Source organism: Carcharodon carcharias, chromosome 6, assembly GCF_017639515.1.
Source record: "Carcharodon carcharias isolate sCarCar2 chromosome 6, sCarCar2.pri, whole genome shotgun sequence".
In the NCBI taxonomy this organism is placed as follows: Eukaryota; Metazoa; Chordata; class Chondrichthyes; order Lamniformes; family Lamnidae; genus Carcharodon; species Carcharodon carcharias.
The window spans coordinates 152217807-152238414 of NC_054472.1; the positions used below are offsets into that span (position 1 = coordinate 152217807).

At 42.3% G+C, this 20608-nt stretch overlaps 1 protein-coding gene across 2 annotated transcripts in view; it reads left to right on the forward strand.

Annotated features, from left to right (window-relative positions):
- Window positions 1-2457: 2457 nt before the first annotated feature.
- Window positions 2458-20608, forward strand: part of rhpn1 (rhophilin, Rho GTPase binding protein 1) — a 113623-nt gene continuing 95472 nt past the window's right edge. For both annotated transcript variants that reach the window (XM_041190423.1, XM_041190424.1), the window contains exons 1-2: window positions 2458-2571; window positions 18450-18565. In XM_041190423.1, the coding sequence (XP_041046357.1) occupies window positions 2518-2571; window positions 18450-18565 (170 nt within the window). In that variant the 5' untranslated portion in view covers window positions 2458-2517. The remainder of the gene's footprint in view (window positions 2572-18449; window positions 18566-20608) is intronic.

Genomic DNA, 20608 nt, shown 5'->3' on the forward strand with positions numbered 1-20608 from the left:
AATAGGTCAAGTAGTAATTTTTTTCAGAAGTGGTTTAAGTTATTTAAGTTATTTCATTTCCTAGAACACATGAAAAAGCAAAGCACAACACCTTGTTGTATCTCTTAGATGAAATGTGGAGCATTTCACATTGATTGAATCACTTTGAAGTACAGCGATTGTTGCAATGTAACCAAATACAACAGCCCTTCAGGCGTAGCAAAATCCCACAAACAGTTATATGATGAACGTCAGTTGATCTGTTTTTGGTGGTTTTCTTTTCACCTTTACCTTGAAAGAATTAAAGAAAAAATACATTTATACAGCACCTTTCATATCCTTGTGGTATCTCAAAGTTCTTCATGGCGAATGAATTATTTTTGAAATGTAGTTACTTATATAAGCAAAAACCATAATTATTAGTGGCAATGGATCTTTAATTTCCACATGAATCAGTGGAACAAGCAGGCTGAACCTTGGTTTAACATCACCATTAAAAGATAATCTGCCTGCATAGTTTTAATATTGCACTAGAGTATTTGAAATCATGCTAAAGCTCTGGGTGGAACTCATAGCCTTCTGACCCTGAGGAAAGAGCGGAATTTATTCACAGGTATGAGTAATGCTGACATGACCATATTTATTTCCCATTCTTAGTAGCAATAAGGAGACAATGGTTTGCCTTGAACTGCAGCGGACAAAGGCGGGATTAGGACTTTGCAACCCAGTCAAGGGCCTAAGTGTTTTCAGTCCCTTGTTTTTGTTTTGGATTTCCAGTATCTGGTGTTTTTTGTTTTTACCTTGGTGAGTCCATTGGTGAGCCCAAGCAGGCTGAACTTTCACCCAAATCTACTTTATTTTTGCACTGTTTATCTAAATGGATCTTCTTTATCAGCAGCAAAACCATGAGCCATACTGCCCTGCATTTGTCAACCTGCAAACAAATTACCAGATATATTGAATACAATTACACAAACATACCATGGAAATAAAAACAATGCAGTACAATAACTACTTTCTCTCTTGTAGCTGATCTGCTGCTCAACAGCATCATAATAGGCTTAGAATATAAGAACTTAAGAAAGAGGAGCAGGAGTAGACCATTTGGCTCCTCTAGCCTACTCTGCCATTCAATAAGATCACTTTTGACTTGATGCAGCCTTAACTCCACTTACCTGCTGCTGTCCCCGTGACTCCTATAACCTTTGACTCCCTTGTAGATCAAAAATCTGTCTAACTCAGCCTTGAATATATTCAATGATACAGCATCCGCTGCTTATTGTGAGAGTTCCAAAGTTTAATGACCCTCTGGGAGAGGAAATTCCTCTTCATTACACCTTAAATGAGAAACCCCTTATTCTAAAACTGTGCCCCATGAGGGAAGGCATCCTCTCAGCATTTACCCTGTCAACCTCCCTCAGAATCTTATGTTTCATTTATCTAAACTCTAATGAATATAGGCCCAACTTGCTCAACCTTTCATCATAAGACAACCCTTTTATTCTATCGTTTCAGATCAATGACTTTTTTGATCCTGTAAGACTAACTCTTCTGTCACTCCTATCTTCCACTCTATTAGAGACCTTTATTTGTCCTTGCCCTATAACACCCTTTGCTCAAACCTATTATATCTCTAACTTTTCCCAGTTCTGATGAAATGTGATCCACCTGAAATGTTAACTTTGTTTCTCTCTTCACAGATTCTGCCTGACCTGAGTATTTCTAGCATTTTCTGTTTGTATTCCATTTACCTTCCTAATTGCTTGTCGTATCTGCATGCTAGCTTGCAGAATTTCATGTACGAGGACACTCAGATCCCTCTGTAGCACAGCATTCTGCAGTCTATCTCTATTTAATTAAAATTTTTCTTTTCCATTCTTTCTGCCAAAGTGGACAATTTCATATTTTCCCACACTATGCTTCATCTACCAAATATTTTGCCCACTCACTTAACCAATCTATATCCCTTTGTAGACTCTTTGCATCCTCCTCACAACTTGCTTTTCTACCTATAAAACATATATTTACAATGATTAGTTCCAATAACAAATACCCATAAACTCCTCAGGCGACAAATCGCCTTTCATTCTCTAACTCAATGATGTCACTCCCTGGGTTAGAGGGCGGAGTCTCACTGTGAAGCTCCGCCAATCTGCACGATAGCCTGTGTGCGCTTCACTTCCCGCCCATCCTTCGTTCCGACTGGTTGCTAACTTCCCTATTTGTCGCGTTGCTAAGGGTAACGGAGGGTGGGATTGGCTCTGGGAGCCGTCTGTCAATACGGTTTCGCCAAGCGGGAGGGGTTGAGAGACATCCGGGAGATCGGGTGGTGGGTCTCGAGCCGAGTTCGGAGAGAGGTGGCTGTTATATGTGGGGTTCAGGGTTGGGGAGAGTGAGTGGGAATCACCATTACCGCCGGGGGTGGGGGGGAGGGAAAAAGGGAGGGAGGGTGCAGACTTCACAGGGTTCGGAGGTTTATGTTTCTGCTGGACCGATTTGGTTGGGTTTTTAATTTCATTGCGGGCAGGCTGGAGTGGTATGACGGAGAGCGGAGCGGAGAGCGAGCTGCGAGGGAATGGCAGTGTTCGCAAGGTGAGGCTGAGTGCGGCGTGTGGTTGCGGGGTGGGGGGGGGGGGGGGAATAGGGCGGCGGGCCGCGGGCCGCGTTTCCACGGAGACAGACACCTGTCAGCGGGCCAGTGCGTGTGGGTTTTAAAGACAGGCAGAGTGTACGACACAATATATACTGCAATGATTGAAAATGCAGGCAGAATGGCACATGCCGAATATATATTGTTATCACTGACAGTGCAGGGAGAGTGCAACACATCGAATATATATTGCAATTAATGCAGAGAGAGAGTGTAGCACATTATATGCTGTTACTATTAAAATACAGGGAGAGTGGAACGCATTGTATGCTATACCAGAACCATTGAAAACGCAGGGCGTGTAACATAGACTGTGTGCTGTAATGCAGAGACTAACATACAGGATTTATAATGTAATCATTAACAATGCAGAGTGTAATATACAGAATATATACTATAATCATAACTAGTACAGGGATAATAGAACACACAATGCATATTATAATAGTGTAACACATCCAAGGAATTTGGCATCTGCTATATCTATATTAATACATTCCCAGTATTGTTTATTGCAGTTTTTGGGAAGACGGTAACATAGTGGTAATGAAAAAAAAACAAAAACAGAATTACCTGGAAAAACTCAGCAGGTCTGGCAGCATCGGCGGAGAAGAAAAGAGTTGACGTTTCGAGTCCTAACACTGGGCTAGTATTCCAGAGATTCAAATCCCACCATGGCAACTGGTGGAATTTAAATCCAATTAATAAATCTGGAATGTAATTGTGGCCATGACAACTATCATTGATTGGTGTACAAACCCATCTGGTTTACTAATGCCCTTTAGGGAAGGAAATCTGTCATCTTACCGGATCAGGCCTACATCTGACTCCAGATGCACAGCGATGTGGTTGGATCTTAGCTGTCCTCTGAAATGGTCTAACAAACCACTCAATTCAAAGGCAATTAAGGATGGACAACAAATGCTGGCCTTGCCAGCAATGCCTACACCCCATGAAAGAATATATTTTTAAAAATTATAGCATACATGTTACACTCATCCTATTACAGAAGCATGTGTATAGTAGTATAGACTCTTTGTAGTAGTAGACTCCTTGTTGTTTGAGTATATCCAAGTTGTAGGTGATTTCAAAGCTCTCACTTTTTACAACTAAACCTATGCGAAGGAATCTGATTATAGTGGAGGAAGGATGTGCACTGCTGCATGCACACTGTCAGTTGCTTTTATATGACCCCAAAGAAGGATCCAAGACGTTTGGGTAGCTTGGCAGCAGCAGTGGATGCCTGATGCAGGTTGTTTCACTACTTTTGCTCATTGCTGCAGTCCTGAAGGGTTACTAATCAAGGCTTGTGGAGCAAGGCAAGGAGATAGGCCCCAAGAACTACCTCAGCCAGTACGGGAATTGAATCTGTACTGTTGGCATTATTCTACACCACACTCTTAGTCAACTGAACTAACTGCCTCCCCATATGTGTATCATAGTAATAAACATACTGAGTTTTTGCTCTTTTTGGCTCTCCACAGATGTTACCCGTTTTGGTGGGAGAGGTGGTAAGGGAAGGAGGTAATGTTAAGTCATGATGTTCTGGCCATTATGGTGCGGGGCAGGCTTGCATAATATACTGTCTATTTTTTTGTTAATGGCTGCATATAGAAGAAACTACAGGTAAATGGGTAAAGACTTACGGATAGAAATACAGGGGCAATTGTGCAATGTGTACAGGAAAAGTTTAATCCATGTAGATCCCAAGCCTAGCTTGCATCACAGCTACCCAAAAAGCATTATCAGTGCTACAGTGATATGCTGAAGACACCTTATTTTGTCACTGACTGTAGGACAGAAAGAGTAAATTCCAATCACCCAATTCCATTCCAGCGACTATGTGCCACTCAATTCTGAACAAAGTTCCAAAGAAAAATACATATGAGTAGAAATGTGTTGGGTCTGTGGAAATTATTCATCAGGAACATGCTCATAATATTGACACCTCAATTTTCCAAGATAAGATATAATCACAATGCAGAAATGGCTTGATTTTAAAAAGCCGGCAGATGGTAGGGAGAAGTGAGAATGAGGTATTATACAATTTTGAGAATTGAAGAAAGAATAAATTAGTGTAGGCAATGTTGAGCCTCAGTGCATTGTTGCACACTTCTACTGATGAGAACTGGTACCAGCATATAGCAATTCCAGACTGCCTACTTAGCAGCATAATTACATATTGTAAAGTTTCACTAATTATTATAGATCTGCGGGTTCTCTTCGTCTGGGCACATAGAAATATAGGAACAGGAGTAAGCTATTCGGCCTATCAAGCCTATTCTGCCATTCAACTTGATCATGGTTGATCATCTACCTCAATGCCACTTTCCTGCACTATCTCCAATATGGATGATGTCATTGCTCTGCAGAAATCTATCAATTGCTGTCTTGAACATACTCAATGATTGAGCTTCCACAGCCCTCTAGGGTAGAGAATTCAAAGATTCACCACCCTCTGAGTGAATAAATTCCTCCTCATCTCAGCCTTAAATGGCCTACCACTTATTCTGAGATTGTCTATTGAATATAACAATTATTTTTGAGGGTCTGCATTATTTATCCTCGGGTTCTTTTTAAAAACATATCAGCTTTCTGTCAGTAAATAGGGCTGATGGTGGCTTAGTGGTTATGTCAATGGGCTAATAATCCAGAGGCTGAGACTCATACTTAAGGACATGGGTTTAGATCCCAATGCTGGTGGCAGTTGGTGGAATTTAAATTCAATTAATAAATAATGACCAAGATGCCATTGTTGATTGTCATAAAAACCCATCTGGTTCACTGATGTCCTTTCGGGAAAGAAATCTGCCATCCTTACCTGGTCTGGCCTATATGTGACTCCAGACCCACTGCAATATGGTTGACTCTTAACTGCCCTCTGAAATGGTCTAGCAAACCACTCAGTTCAAGGACAATTAAGGATGGACAACATGAAAGAATGAAGATTTTTTTTTTAAAAACTAAGAAGGGTTTGAGGTTAGGAAAACATTTGCTACTGTATATACTCGTATAAATGTCGACCTCATGTGAAAGTGACTTTTAGCCTAAACGTTTTTCACATACCTTGTATAAAAGTTGACCCTAGTTTTTTCAGTGATCTTACCACGCTGTGATTATTAATTACTTGCTGATTATTATGATTCATTAATTTGAAGGCACGCACGGGAACCTTTAGATTTTCTCTCCACTAATTCTATCGGTAATCTCCCAACCGTTCGACAAAACACATGATCTATCACAATGTCTTTTTGAAAGATTAACAAGTGCACTGCTTAATTTGAACTGGAAAAAAAAGTGGCAGAACGGATTAAGAAGCATTGGCAAAATGTTCATGTGCTCACCTGTAGAGCTGCACCACCCAACGTCCACAGAGAATTGAAGAAAGATGGTATTCCAAAATTCACTATCAGTGCCAGGGGGTGCACAAGATTCATGAAAAGGCATGATTTCCTCCATCAGGAAACAAATTGCACAGCATCTACCACCTGAACTCAATGGTAAAATCATCAGATTCCACTGTTTTGTCATTTGATATTGAGAAGTCCTATATTGGAAATATGCATGGAGCATGGATGAATTTCGACACGCCAACAAACAGAACCATTACCACGATTGTTAAAAAACTCATCCTTGTAAAGATAAGAAGGTGTGGTTCACAGTATTTCCATCATGTACAGCGGATGGCACAAAATTGATGGTGATGTTTTCATCCATGTTCATGGGAAAGGCTGGATGGATGAAGGCGATCACAAGAAGTAGATCAAAGAAGTGTGGAATTTGAGACTAGGAGAGCTAAGGAAGGAAAAATGTTTATTCATCTGGGACATGTTCAAATCCTAGCTCGTTGAAAATGTAGTCAGTGACATGGCAGCTATTCCCAGTGGTCTTTTGAGTGTAGTTCAGCCCTTAGATGTGTTGTAAATAAACGTCTTAAGGACAGTATCTAAAAGATGTAAAAGGCCTGGAATTTGGAAGGTGAAAAAACATTCACTAAGGGTAGAAATACCCGAGCACCCTCACTAGCAAGGTTGTGTCAATCAATGGGTGGTAGATGCATTGATCCCAATATTGTTATAAATCATTTCTAAAATATGGAATATCAAATGTGCGTGAGGGTGCCAAGTATGATTACATGTGAAATGATGATGCTTAAGTTATTACCGGTGATAAAACTGAGGAAGGTCCATGTAATGATGTTTTACAAGCAGGCGATTGGGTGATTGTTCAGTGATTCAGACAGTGATCAGAGTAATTTCGTAGGATTTCAATGTGAGATGTTGTAGTTAATTCTATATGTTTATATTGCATTGGATGAAGTGTGTATAGTTTATAATATTTTTTTTAAATGAATTCTTAAGTGTTGTTGGCTTTATTTCATTGCACCAGTCTTTTTTTGCATTTCTGTTGGGCCCAAATCAAACAGTCACATTAAACCCTCAAAAGCATTACCCCTGTAAAAGTTGGCCTGACTTATTGCCTTAAAAATTTGGCTCAAAAATTCAGCTTTTATATGATTTGCAAAGACTTGTTGGTGCACTGAATGTTTTTTTATTATTTATTTTACAGGTTGTGGGCTTTGCTGACTGGGCCAGCATTTAATGCTCATTCCAAGTTGCCCTTGAGAAGGTGGTGGTGAGCTACCTTCTTGAACTGCTGCAGTCCATGTGGGGTAGGTACACCCACAGTGTTGTTAGGGAGGGAGTTCCAGGATATTGACCCAGTGACTGAAGGAACAGCAATATATTTCCAAGTCAGGATGGTGAGTGGCTTGGAGGGGAAGTTGCAGGTGGTGGCGTTCCCATCTGTCTGCTGCCCTTGTCCTTCTAGAGGTAGTGGTCGCAAGTTTGGAAGGTGCTGTTGAAGTTTTGACATGAAGTTGTTGAAACAGAAACCATTGTATCTCTTATGTGAAAAATGGTTCAGTATTTGAAGCAATTCGAGAGGCATAGCTATGGAGAGAGCACATGGAGTTAAGATTGGATTGCTTCAGCAAAAAAAGGCAGACACAATGGGCCAAATGGGCTCCTTCTATTCTATAAACCTCTGTTGTTAGTAGATAATTTAAAATACTGTGCAAAAACAAATCTAAACGGTTCTGAGACATAATTTTAGGTTGTTTTAAAGCAGGTTACTTAGCTTCTGAGTACCCATGAGGTAATACTTAGTTGTATCAGCTGAGCCTTTGGTGATAAATTCAGTTAAAGTTACATTGTAGACAACCAATATTTGACTGTGTTCTTAAACAGAGTATTGTTGGCCTCCATTGAGTTGCAGTGCCTTTAATCTTTAACTTTCCTCTGAATGGTCTAACAAGCAATTCCATTATATCAAATAGTATAATGGGAGCACCTTCATGAAATTATAGTGACCTATATTACAGACGTAGTTGAAGGCTGTTATACAAACAACATTTAGAAAGCCAAATGTCAAACAAGGTAAGATAAAGTGTAAAAGCAAAATACTGCAGATGCTGAAAATCTGAAACAAAAACAGAAAATGCTGGAAAACTCAGCAGGCCTAACAGCATCTGTGGAAAGAAAGACAGAGTTAAAGTTTCCAGTCTGTATGACTCTTCAGAGCTAAAGAGAAATAAAAATGTGATAAAATTTATACTGTGTAAGGGGGGTGGAGCAGGTGAAGCTGGATAGAAGGCCAGCAATAGTTGGGGGCAAAAGAGAAATTGTCAAAGATGTCGTGAACAAAAGGACAAAAGGGTGTTCATGGTAGTGGTGCTGGCTAAAGGAGGTGCTGATGGTGGCATTAAGGTCAGAAAGCAGAACGTAATAATAGGACAAGAGTAAGCACCCTGGAAAGAACAACATGAACAAGTGACAGATGGTCTGGTGGGGGGAGGAGGCAGTGGTGGGAAAAAAGATTGAAAATAAGATAAAAGTTGGGGGTAAAACAATAAATAAAAATTTAAAAAATTAAAAAATTAAAATGAATGTTGAAAAACGGGGGTGAGGATGGAGGAGAGAGTTCACAGTCTGAAGTTGTTGAACTCAGTGTTAAGTCTGGAAGGCTGTAAAGTGCCTAATCAGAAGATGAGGTGCTTTTCCTCCAGTTTGTGTTGGGCTTCATTGGAACATTGCAGCAGGCCAAGGACGGACATGTGGGCGTGAGAGCAGGATGGTGTGTAGAAATGGCAAGTAACGGGAAGATCTGGGTCATGCTTGTAGACAGACCGAAAGTGTTCCGCAAAGTGGTCACCCAGTCTGCGTTTCTCTCCAATGTAGAGGAGACAGCACAGGGAGCAGTGAATGCAGTAGACCAAACTGAGGGAAGTGCAAGGATGACCCTTTGAATGTGGAGGTTGGTGGGGTGAAAACTGAGGACAAGGGGGATCCTAACATGGATCTGGGAAGGAGAGGAAGGCGTGAGGGCAGAGGCGCGGGAAATGGGTTGGACACGGTTGAGGGCCCTGCCAACCACAGTGAGTGGGAAACCTCGGTTAAGGAAGAAAGTGTCAGATAAAGTGTAGTTATTTAAAGAGACCTGAGTGGAAGAATAATGAGAGATTTAGTAGGGGTGAATGAAAAGAGACTTAACAGTCTATGGCCAGCCTTCTTACAACAATTAACTGGTCTCACTGTGAGACACCTTTCTTCAATCTCCCTGTGCAGCTCAGCTGAGAAGCAAATGGTGGATTAGGGAATTAAAGACACATTCTACATGTAATGCCTTGCATTCCCTGTCCAACACCTCCTTGAAGAGTCTCTCGAGATCATCAGCTATTACTTCATTTGTCGAGCATGAGGTTATCTCCTTGGAGATTTCTGCTATAGTCACTTACACTGAGAAACTGTTGATAGTGCTTTACTGATTTCCGTAGGATTTCCATTCCTATCTCTAAATCTTCCTGTGGATAAGATATGTACCTACATTTCACTTAATCCTGATGTTAATGCTGAAATTGAGCTCCTGTATCCTATGGGACATGCAGGTTCTGTTTTTATCTAGAATTAGAATAAGTTTGGAATGACAGATACCAGGAGGAGAGGCTATTGAAAAATATTTTTCAACCTTGTTTGCATAACAGTACAATTTACCTGATTATGTGCATTTGTTTTTTTTAAGGTGCAGTATCCATGGAATTGATACCTTTAGCATAAGCCTCTGAAGGTGTTGTAACAGAATTAAGATTGAGCATGTGCTAGTATCAAATCCTTGGAGAGGGTGCAGAGATGATTTTACTAGAATGGTGGTAGCAATGAGGGATTTCAGTTATGTAGATAAGCTGGCATTGTCCTCCTTAGAGCAGAGAAGGATAAGGGGAGATTTAATCTGGGCATCACTGGTGAGGCCAGCATTTGTTGCCCATCCATAATTGCCCTTGAGAAGGTGGTGGTGAGCTACTGTCTTGAACTACTGCTCTCCATATGATGTAAATACATCCAAAGTGCTGTTAGGAAGAGTATTCTGGGGTTTTTGACCCAGCAAATGTGAAGGAACTGTGATTATAGTTCCAATTCAGAAAGATTTGTGGCTTGGAGGGGAATTAGCAGGTGGCGGTGTTTTTGGTGGTAGAGGTCACAGGTTTGGAAGGTGCTTTTGGAGGAACATTGGTGAATTGATGCAGTGCACCTTGTAGATGGTACAGACTGATGCCACAGGGTGTCAGCGGTGGGAGGAAGTGAATGTTTAAGGATGTAAATGCATTGGAAGCGGTCCAGAGAAGGTTTACAGAATAATACCGGGAATCGGTGGATTGTCTTATGAGGAAAAGTTGGACAGACTAGGATTGTATCCGCTGGAGTTGAGAAGAGTATGAGGTGACTTGATTGAAATGTATAAGATCCTGTGGGGTCTTGACAGGGTGGGTGTAGAGAGGATTTTTCCTCTTGTGGATGAATCTAGAACTAGGGGTCACTGTTTAAAAATAAGGGGTCATCCATTTAAAATAGAGACGAGGCGAAATTTTTTCACTCAGAGGGTCGTGCGCCTTTGGAATTCTCTCTTCCTGGAAAGGTGGTGGAAGCAGAGTCTTTGAATATTTTTAAGGCAGAGGTAGATAGACTCTTGGTAAGCAAGGGGATGCTAGGTTATCGGGGGTAAGTGGAATGCAGATTTCAGGTCAGCCATGATCTTCTTAAATGGCAGAGCAGGCTCAATGGGCTAAACAGCCTACTCCTGTTCCTTGTTCGTATGTTTGTAAGGTAGTGGATGGGGTGCCAATCAAGCAGGCCGCTTTGTCCTGGATAGCGTCATACCAGGCAACATCCTTGTGAACCAATTCTCGCTAATGCCTCAACATCCTACTATAGTATGAAACATAATACTGTAACTAATCTTGTGTAGTTTGAGCTGCACACATTTGGGCAAGTGGAGAGGATTCCATCATACTTCTGACTTGTGCCTTGTTGCTGGTGGACAGGCTTTGGAGAGTCAGCAGATGCATTACTTCCCTCAGAATTTCCAGTCTCTAACCTGCTCTTGTATTTATATGGCTGCCTTTCTTGCCACCGGATTTGGAGGATCTTGCTGGTGGTACTTCTCCAGTTCCTTGAGGTGCCTGCTATAGGTTATCCAAGTTTCCAAAGCATAAAGGAGCGCAGGGATCATTACTGTATGGTAAACCATGACCTTAGTCTTGGGTTTGAGATTCTGGTCCTCACATACTCTTTTCCTCAGTTGGCCAGTGGCTGAGCTGGCACATTGGAGGCAGGTTGGTTTTTGATTAAAGTTTTAATAAGGTTAGAATAATAGCTATGTGTAAGGGTATGTGGAACATTCCTTTTTCCAGTCCTACTCTTTCTCCGGTACATCGATGACTGTTTCGGTGCCACTTCATGCTCTCGTTTGGACCTGGAAAAATATATTAATTTTGCTTTCAATTTCCACCCCTCCATCACTTTCACATGGTCCACCACTGACACTTCCCTTCCCTTCCTTGACCTCTCTGTCTCAATTTCTGGTGATAGGCTGTCCACCAATATTCATTACAAGCCCACTGACTCCCACAGCTACCTTGACTACAACTCCTCACACCCTGCTTCCTGTAAGGACTCCATCCCATTCTCTCAGTTCCTTCGCCTCTGTCGCATCTGTTCCGATGATGCCACTTTCCAAAACAGGGCTTCTGACATGTCTTCCTTCTTCCTTAACCACCCACTGTGGTTGACAACTGTGTCCAACCCATCTCCCGCGTCTCTGCCCTCACACCTTCCTCTCCCTCCTAGAACCATGATAGGGTCCCCCTTGTTCTCACTTTTTACCCCACCAGCCTCTGCATTCAAAGGATCATCCTCTGCCATTTCCACCAACTCCAGCATGATGCCACCACCAAACACATCTTCCCTTCACCCTCCCTGTCGACATTCTGTAGGGACTGTTCCCTCTGGGACACCCTGGTCCATTCCTCCATCACCCCCTACATCTCAACCCCCTCCCACCGCAGCTTTCCATGTAATTGCAGAAGGTGCACCACCTGCCCCTTTACTCCCCCCCTCCACCCCCCTCAAATGAAGCAGCGCTTCACTTGCACTTCCCTCAATTTGGTCTACTGCATTTGCCGCTCCCAATGCGGTCTCCTCTACATTGGAGAGAACAAACACACACTGGGTGACTGCTTTGCGGAACACCTTCGGTCTGTCTGCAAGCATGACCCAGACCTTCCTGTTGCTTGCCATTTCAACACACCACCCTGCTCTCATGCCTGTCCTTGGCCTGCTGCAAAGTTCCAGTGAAGCTCAATGCAAACTGGAGGAACAGCACCTCATCTTCTGATTAGGCACTTTATAGCCTTCCGTTGAGTTCAACAACTTCAGATCATGAACTCTGTCCTCTATCCTCACCCCTTTTTGATCCCCCTTTTTTCAAAATTTTTTAAAAAAATTTTATGTATACATTTTTTTCCCACCTATTTCTATTATTATTTTTAAAATTTATTTCCATTCATTGTTTTATCCCCCTCTTTTTAGCCTGTTTTGATCTTTTCTCCCACACCGTCCCCTACCCCCAGTAGGACCATCTGTCACTTGCTCATCCTGCTTTCTACTCAATGACACCATCAGCACCTCCTTTAGCCAGTATCACCACTATCAACACCCCTTCGACCTTTTGTTTATGACCTCTTTTGCAAGCTCTCCTTTGCCTCCACCTATCACTGGCCTTCTATCCAGCTTCATCTGCGCCCCCCCCCCCCCCCCCCCCCCCACCCCACCCCGCATGCCCTAAACAGTATATATTTCACCACATTTCTATTTTTCTTTAGTTCTGAAGAAGAGTCATCTGGACTCAAAACGTTAACTGTCTTCCTCTCCACAGATGCTGTCAGACCTGCTGAGTTTTTCCAGCAACTTTTGTTTTTGTTTCAGATTTCCAGCATCCACAGTGTTCTGCTTTTATCTTAGAATAACAGCTGCTAGGATCATAGGCTGTTGAAAAATATTTTTATCTGTACTTGTTAACAGTAACAGCATATTTGATTATGTAATGTGAATCGTTTTTTAAAAGCGCAGTAATCTTGGAATTGATACCTTTTAGCATAAATCTGTTTGAAAGTGTTGTGACAGAATCACAGAATCTCACAGTGCAGAAGAGGCCCTTCGGCTCATTGAGTCTGCACCGCCACGTGAGATGCACCTGACCTACCTACCTAATCCCATTTACCAGCACTTGGCCCATAGCCTTGAATGTTATGATGTGCCAAGTGCTCATTCAGGTACTTTTTAAAGGATGTGTCGATTGAACATATGCTAACATCAAGTCCGTGGAGAGAGTGCAAAGTTGATTTTACCGTAATTACCTACATCTGCATTCATCGAGAGAAGACCCCAACAGCAGTGTCCTCTCCCAAGCCAAATTGCCCAGTATCGAAGCGCTGAAAACGAGCTCAGCTGGGCAGGGCATGTTGTTCGTTTGCTGACACCAGACTCCCGAATCAACAATAGTTGAATAGTACGTTGAACTCAGTCATGATAGGAGACTCCCAGGAGGTCGGTGGAAATGCATTATTAATTTCCTCAAAGCACCCCTTAGGGGGCCAAACATCCCCAACTGACTCATTGGAGTCCTTGGCTTGTGACTGACCAAAGTGGAGAAGATTCATTTCAGAAGGCACGAGACTTTGGGAACATGCAGAGGTGAAGTTGAAGCATCGGACGGAGCACACAAGCCTCCAAACAACCCATCTATGCAACCCTTTAAGCACCACTTGCCTGCATGTGGCAGAGTCTGAAAATCACGCTTTGGACTTTTCAGCCATCTCAGATCTCATTGAAATAGAGTGGATGCAAATCACCTTCAATCCCAAGGAACTGCCTAAGGAGAAATAATCCAATGGTTACTGCTCTGGAGAAATGGGTTCAGTTCCTATCATTGAAGCTGTGGATTTTGTGTTCAGTTAATGAATTCAGTTGAATTGTTTCCACAGTACTTAAATGGTAGCTGAAGATGGCTGGTTCTAGGACACTGCCTCAAGGAATTCCTGCATCGATGTTCTGGGACTGAGATGCTGCTTTGAAAGTATTCAATGATGGAGCATCTACAATCTTCTTGGGTAGTGAATTCCAAAGATACCCTTTCAGTGAAGTAATTTCTCCTCATTTCAGCCCTTATTGATTAGAACCTTATCCTGAGACCGTGCCCCTCTGTTTTAGATTCCCTGACAAGCAGAAACAATTTCTCAATATTTTCCCTATCAAACCCCAGCAGAATCTTGGATCTTTCAATGACATCACCTCTCATTCTTCTAAACTCTAGAGAATATAAGCCTAATTTACTTTGCACTGCCGATCAGTTTGGATTCTGCCAGGGCCACTCAGCTCCTGACCTGGTTACTGCCATGGTCCAAGTATGGACATAAGAACTGACCTTGACACCAAGGTAGCATTTGATTGAGGTGTGGCATCAAGGAGCCCAAGCAAAACTGAAGTCGATGGGAATAGACAGGGGGTAAAAACTGTCCACTGGTTGGAGTGTACCTAGCACAAAGGAAGATGGTTGTGGTCGTTGGAGGTCAGTTATCTCAGTCCCAGGCCATTACTGCAGGAGTTCCTCAGGATTATTCAGCTGCTTCATTAATGACGTTCCTTCCATCATAAAGTTAGAAGCGGGGATTGTGCAATCATCAGTGAACATGTTCAGCACCATTCAGCGATGACTCAGATACTGAAGCAGTCATATGCAGCAAGACCTGGACAACATTCAGGATTGATCCAATAATAGAAAGTAACATTTGTGCCACAGAAATACCTGGCAATGACTATCTCCAACAACAGATAATCCAACCATCTCCCCTTTGACATTCAATGGCATTGCTATCACTGAATCCCCAACTGTCAACATCCTGCGATTTACCATTGACCAGAAACTGAACTGAACCAACCAAATACATACTGTGGCTACAAGAACAGGTCAGAGGTAAGGAATTCTGCAATGAGCAACTCACCTCCTGACTCCACAAAGCCTGTCCACCATCTACAAAGCACAAGTCAGGAGTGTGATGGAATACTCTCCACTTGCCTGGCTGAGTACAGCTCCAACAACACTTGAGAAGCTTGACACCATTTAGGACATAACTTCCTGCTTGATTGGTACTCCATCCACCACCTTTAAACAGTCACTCCCTCCACCACTGATGCACTGTGGCAGCAGTGTGTACCATTTACAAGATGACTGCAGTAACTCAACAAGGCTCCTTCGACAGCACCTTCCAAAACTCTAACCTCCCACCTAGAAGGATAAGGGCTACAGCATGGGAACATCACCACCTGCAAGTTCCCCTCCAAACCATACACCATCTTGACTTGGAATATATCACCATTCCCTCACTGTCACTGGCTCAAAATCCTGGAACTCCCTCCCTAACAGTTCTCTAGATGTTCCTACACCACATGGACTGCAGTTCACCACCACCCTCAAGGGCAATTGGAGATGGGCAACAAATGCTGGCCTAACCAGTGATGCTCACATCCCAGAAACGAATAAAAAAAATCATAGGACATCCCTCCTATCCCCAAACCAATCTACTGAACCTTCACTGTCCGGTCGCCAAAGCAGATACGCCCTTCCTTAAATATAGAGACCAAAATTGCATACAGCATTCCAGATGTGATCTCACCAAAGCTCCACACAACTGTGTAGCAAGACTTTTTTTTTCATCCTGTATCCCACTCTCCTTGCCATAAAGGCTAACATGGCATTTTCCCTCCTAATTGGTTGCTGTACCTGCACACTAACTTTCTGCATTCCCCCCCTCTTGAGTGCAGCTCTTTTAGCCATGTTTGGACCAAGGCTGTAATCAGGTCAGGAGCTGAGTGGCCCTGGCAGAACCCAAATTGAATGTCAGTAAGTCAGCAGGTTATTGCTGAGTCAGTGCTGCTTGATAGCACTTTTGACGACACCTTCCTTCATTTTGATGATCGCGAGGAGGCTGATAGAACAGTAATTGGCCAGATTGGGTTTGTTCTGCATTTTGTGAACAAGACGTTCCTGGACAATTTTCCATATTGTTGGGTAGATGGTGTTGTAGCTGTACTGGAACAGCTTGGCTAGGAGTATGGTTAGTTCTGGAGCATAAGTGTTTAGCGTTATGGCTGGGATGTTATAAGGGTCCATGGCCTTTGCAGTATTGAGTACCTTTATTCATTTCTTGATATTGCGTGGAGTGAATCACATTGAAGATTGATATCTGTGATGCTGGAGACCTTTGAAGGAGGCCAAGATGGATTATCCACTTGGCACTTCTGGCTGAAAATGATTGCAGATGCTTCAGCCTTCTCTTTTGAACTTATGTGCTGGGCTCCACATCATTGAGGATGGGGATGTTTGTGGAGCTGCCTCCCGTTATTAGTTATTTAATTGTCCACCACCATTCACAAATGGATATGACAGGATTGCAGAGCTTTGATCTGATCTGTTGGTTGTGGGATCGCTTAGCTCTGTTTATTACATGCTGCTTCCACTGTTTGACAAGCAAGCAGTCCTGTGGTGGAGCTTCACCAGGTTGACACCTAATTTTTCAGTATGCCTGTTGGTGCTCCTGGCATGTTCTCCACTCTTCATTGAACCAGGGTTGATCCCTTGGCTTGATGGTAATGGTAGAGTAAGGGATGTGCTGGATCATGAGGTTATGATTGTGCTTGAATACTATTCTGCTGCTTCTGATGGCCCACAGAGCTTCATGGGTGCCCAGTTTTAAGCTGCTGGATCTGTTCCAAATCTATCCCATTTAGCGTGGCGGTAATGCCACACCACCACGCTAATGCTCATTGTAAAGAAGGGACTTTGTCTTCACAAAGTCTGTGTGGTGGTCACTCCTTTCTATACTGTCATGGTCAGATGCATCTGCGACAGGTAGATAGATGAGGACAAGGTCAAGTAGGTTTTTTTCTCAGTATCTGCCATAGGCCCAATCTGGCAGATATACTCTTCAGGATTCAGCAATCTTAGTCAGTAGTGGTGCTACTACAACATTTTTGTTAATCTTTGAAGTTCCACCACCCTTGACGCTCTCAGTCCATCTTCCTAGTGGTGTTCAAGGCAGAGCACTGATTCATCAGCTAAGGGAAGGCAATAGGTGGCAATCAGTAAGAGGTTTCCTTGCCCATGTTAAACCTGATGCCCTGAGGCTTAATGGGGCCTGAGGACTCCCATGGCAACCCCCTCCCAAATGTATACCGCTGTCACCTCTGATCTTGTCCTGCCGGTGGGGTAGGATATCCAAAGATGGTGATGGGGTCTGGGACGTTGTCATACTCATGTCAGGCTATTGATTGACTGGTCTGTGGGATGGCTTTCCCAATTTTGGCGCAAGCCCCCAAATGTTAATAAGGAAGATTTTGCAGGATCGACTTGGTGTGCCATCAGCGGAGAAGAAAAGAGTTGACGTTTCGAGTCCTCATGACCCTTCAACAGAACTGATCTTTCTTTACAAGGAGAGGGAAATATTTCCCTCTCCTTGTAAAGAAAGAGCAGTTCTGTTGAAGGGTCATGAGGACTCGAAACGTCAACTCTTTTCTTCTCTGCCGATGCTGCCAGACCTGCTGAGTTTTTCCAGATAATTCTGTTTTTGTTTTGGATTTCCAGCATCCACAGTTTTTTTTGTTATTATATTGGTGTGCCATTGTTGTTTTTGATGCCTAAGCCAAAGCAAAGTGGTCCATCTGGTTTTATTCCTTTTTGACTTTACTGATTTGGTAGAACTGAATCGCTTGCAGTCAACCACATTGCTGTGGGTCCAAAGCCACATGATGGCTAGACCAAGTAAGGACAGCAGATTTCCTTCCCTAAAGGGCGTTAATGAACTAGATAGTTTTTTATGACAATTGATGATGGCTTCATGGAACTCTTACTGAGACTACCTTTCAGTTCCAGATTTTTTATTCATTATTAAATATAAATTCCACCAGCTACTGTGGTGAATAGAACTGTCAAAAATTATGAAGAGTTTTATGGAGTAAAAAGCTAATTGACCTTCTCATTTTCCTAATTCTTAAGTTCTTATTGGGTGAAATTATTTCCATTGATCAGAACGTTGATATTCAGATGAGCTTAAGATAATTGGCAAAAGAACTGTGGGGATTGGGTGTCGGCGGAATACGTGGAGAACTTTTTTATTCACAAGTTATCATCTGAGATTCACTGGCTGCAAGGTTGGTGGAAGCACTTTTTTTAAAAATAACTTTCACAAGAGAAGTGGATATATACTTGAAAATGAAGCATTTGCAGGGCCTTGGGGAAAGAGCCAAGGAGTAGGATTGATTGTCACCTTTTTGAAAGAGCTATGCAAAGGTACAATGGACCAAATGGTCTCCTTTTAGGCTGTATGAATCTGTGAATGTTTATATCTGATAAACGTTTTGTTTGATTACAGGGCTGTGATCCCTTTGCACAGACTCAGCGGAGCAAGCTGCAGCACCGCCGAGCTCGGATTAACCAGCAAATTAACAAGGAGATGAGAATGCGAGCAGGAGCTGAAAATCTACTGCGGTGAGTATTGCTGTTTGGCTCAAAACAGATTACCGAGCTTGCCCCACGAGCTTAATTGTGTGAGTAGGAGTGCTTACATTTTTAAAAAACCTCCCTTTTCTGAATTTAGGTAATCTTGATGGCTATGGGCATAAAACAAAAGGCGATCCATCAAATCTGCCTGTATTTTCATGGTGTGACTTGGACAAACCATGGTTCCCATCTGCTATGCCACTTCCAGCCACGCATTCTCATGGGGCAAACAAAATCTTTTGGCCAGTTTAGGAAAACAACTCTGGCATCCACTGATCCTCTATGCAGTTATGCCGGCCACACCCGCAAACTCATCCAACTCTTTTTTGAGTCCATTCAGTCACTGTACATGTCAGCATCTTATTTCCTGGTAACAAATTTGTTGAGATGGAGGAAATCTCTCTTTACACCTAACTTAATTCTGTGCTTGCGTAACTTACTGTATTTTTATTTACTATCATACCTAACCTATCTAGCTTTCATGGAGCTAAGAAAATTCTCTCAGAGCTCAATAAAATTTCCTCAGATTCTATATTTTGCCAGTGAAAACAGCCACAGCTTTCCCCCTCTATCATGATAACTGAGAACCTTTAAAATAGTTATTGTTTATTCACCATCCTCTGAAACTTTTCCATGACCTCTATTTTCCATCATATGAGGGGACCAAAACTGGACATTGGTCAGGCTTCATTAATAAAACTAATCCTAGAACAGTATTTCTTGTTCTGTATATAATCATTTTGGCTACATATCTTAACTTTCTTCTGTTTCAAAAACTACATGCAGTGGTCATAACCTTCAATGATTCATGTATTTCAATCAAGGGCCTTCTTCCACTGAGTGACATTAACAATGCAGCCCTACATGGCATATGCATGCTTGAAATTGTCCTTCCTGAGCGCATAACACTATATTTATAAAAGGATGTCTACCAGGTATGGACCCATTCCTCTATCGCATCAAGATTCATCTGCAGCCTTTTTCTCATCTAAATCCTTACATTTACACATATCCGTATCATCTGTGACCCTGTGTGACCTAATGCCTCCGTCCATATCATGGATGATGATGGTGAAGAACAATGACCCTAACAACAATCCCAGCAGGACTCTATTTGAGACCAGCCTCTACTCCTTATTTCAACCTTCTGCTTATGAGAATGTAACAGTTTTCTTGTTGAATCTGCCTGTTAATCCCACAGGGCCGAACCATATTGATGACCTTTTGTATGATATCTTATCAGACTTTTTGAAAATCACCATGGATCATGTCAACTGGGCTACCTAAATCTACCAATATAGTAGCTCCCTCAAAAAACTTGATTGCAATTTTTTAGGTATCATGTTGCTGTTCTCTGAAAATAATGCCAGTACAACAAAATAAAATATTTTATCCCGTGTCCCAGATACTAGTATCCAAAATTATATCCCATGGTAATTAATTACTTTTGAAGTGCAGTGATGCTCATGATAGATTCAGGAAGAGGAGATTCTGCCTGACAGCCTCCTTTATCTTTTTCAAGAAATAATGCCCCAAGTGAATCATGGAATATACTACAATTCTAGTTTACCATGATTTCTATAAAGCATTTGACAAATTTTGCCCAAAAGTCTTTCTCAGGCTTGACGTAGTAGAGATTTGGGACAAAACCTGGGAATGGGTAAGCAATTGATTCAGTAGGAACCATTGGTCTTTTGTTAGAGGGGTTAAGTTAGGATTTATGGTGCTCTGGGGGATTGGAAGAGAAAGAGGGGGTGTGGAATAGAGATTTGGCCAGCTTTGCAGGAGGGGGACCGACCTGGGGAATGCTAATATATCTATGTATAAAGGCCTAGCTGGAAACTGCACAGACTTGTGGGTTGAACTGGGAAGCTGAAGGTGTGTGACAGGTTTCTGGGAACAAAATGGAGATGGTCCTCCAAAACTATTTTGACTAATCAAAATAATTGACCGTGCCTGCACTGTCTAGGATGGGCCGCTCTAGGGTTAAATGTTAGAACTCTGTTATTTCTAATGTGATTTTAAAAACTC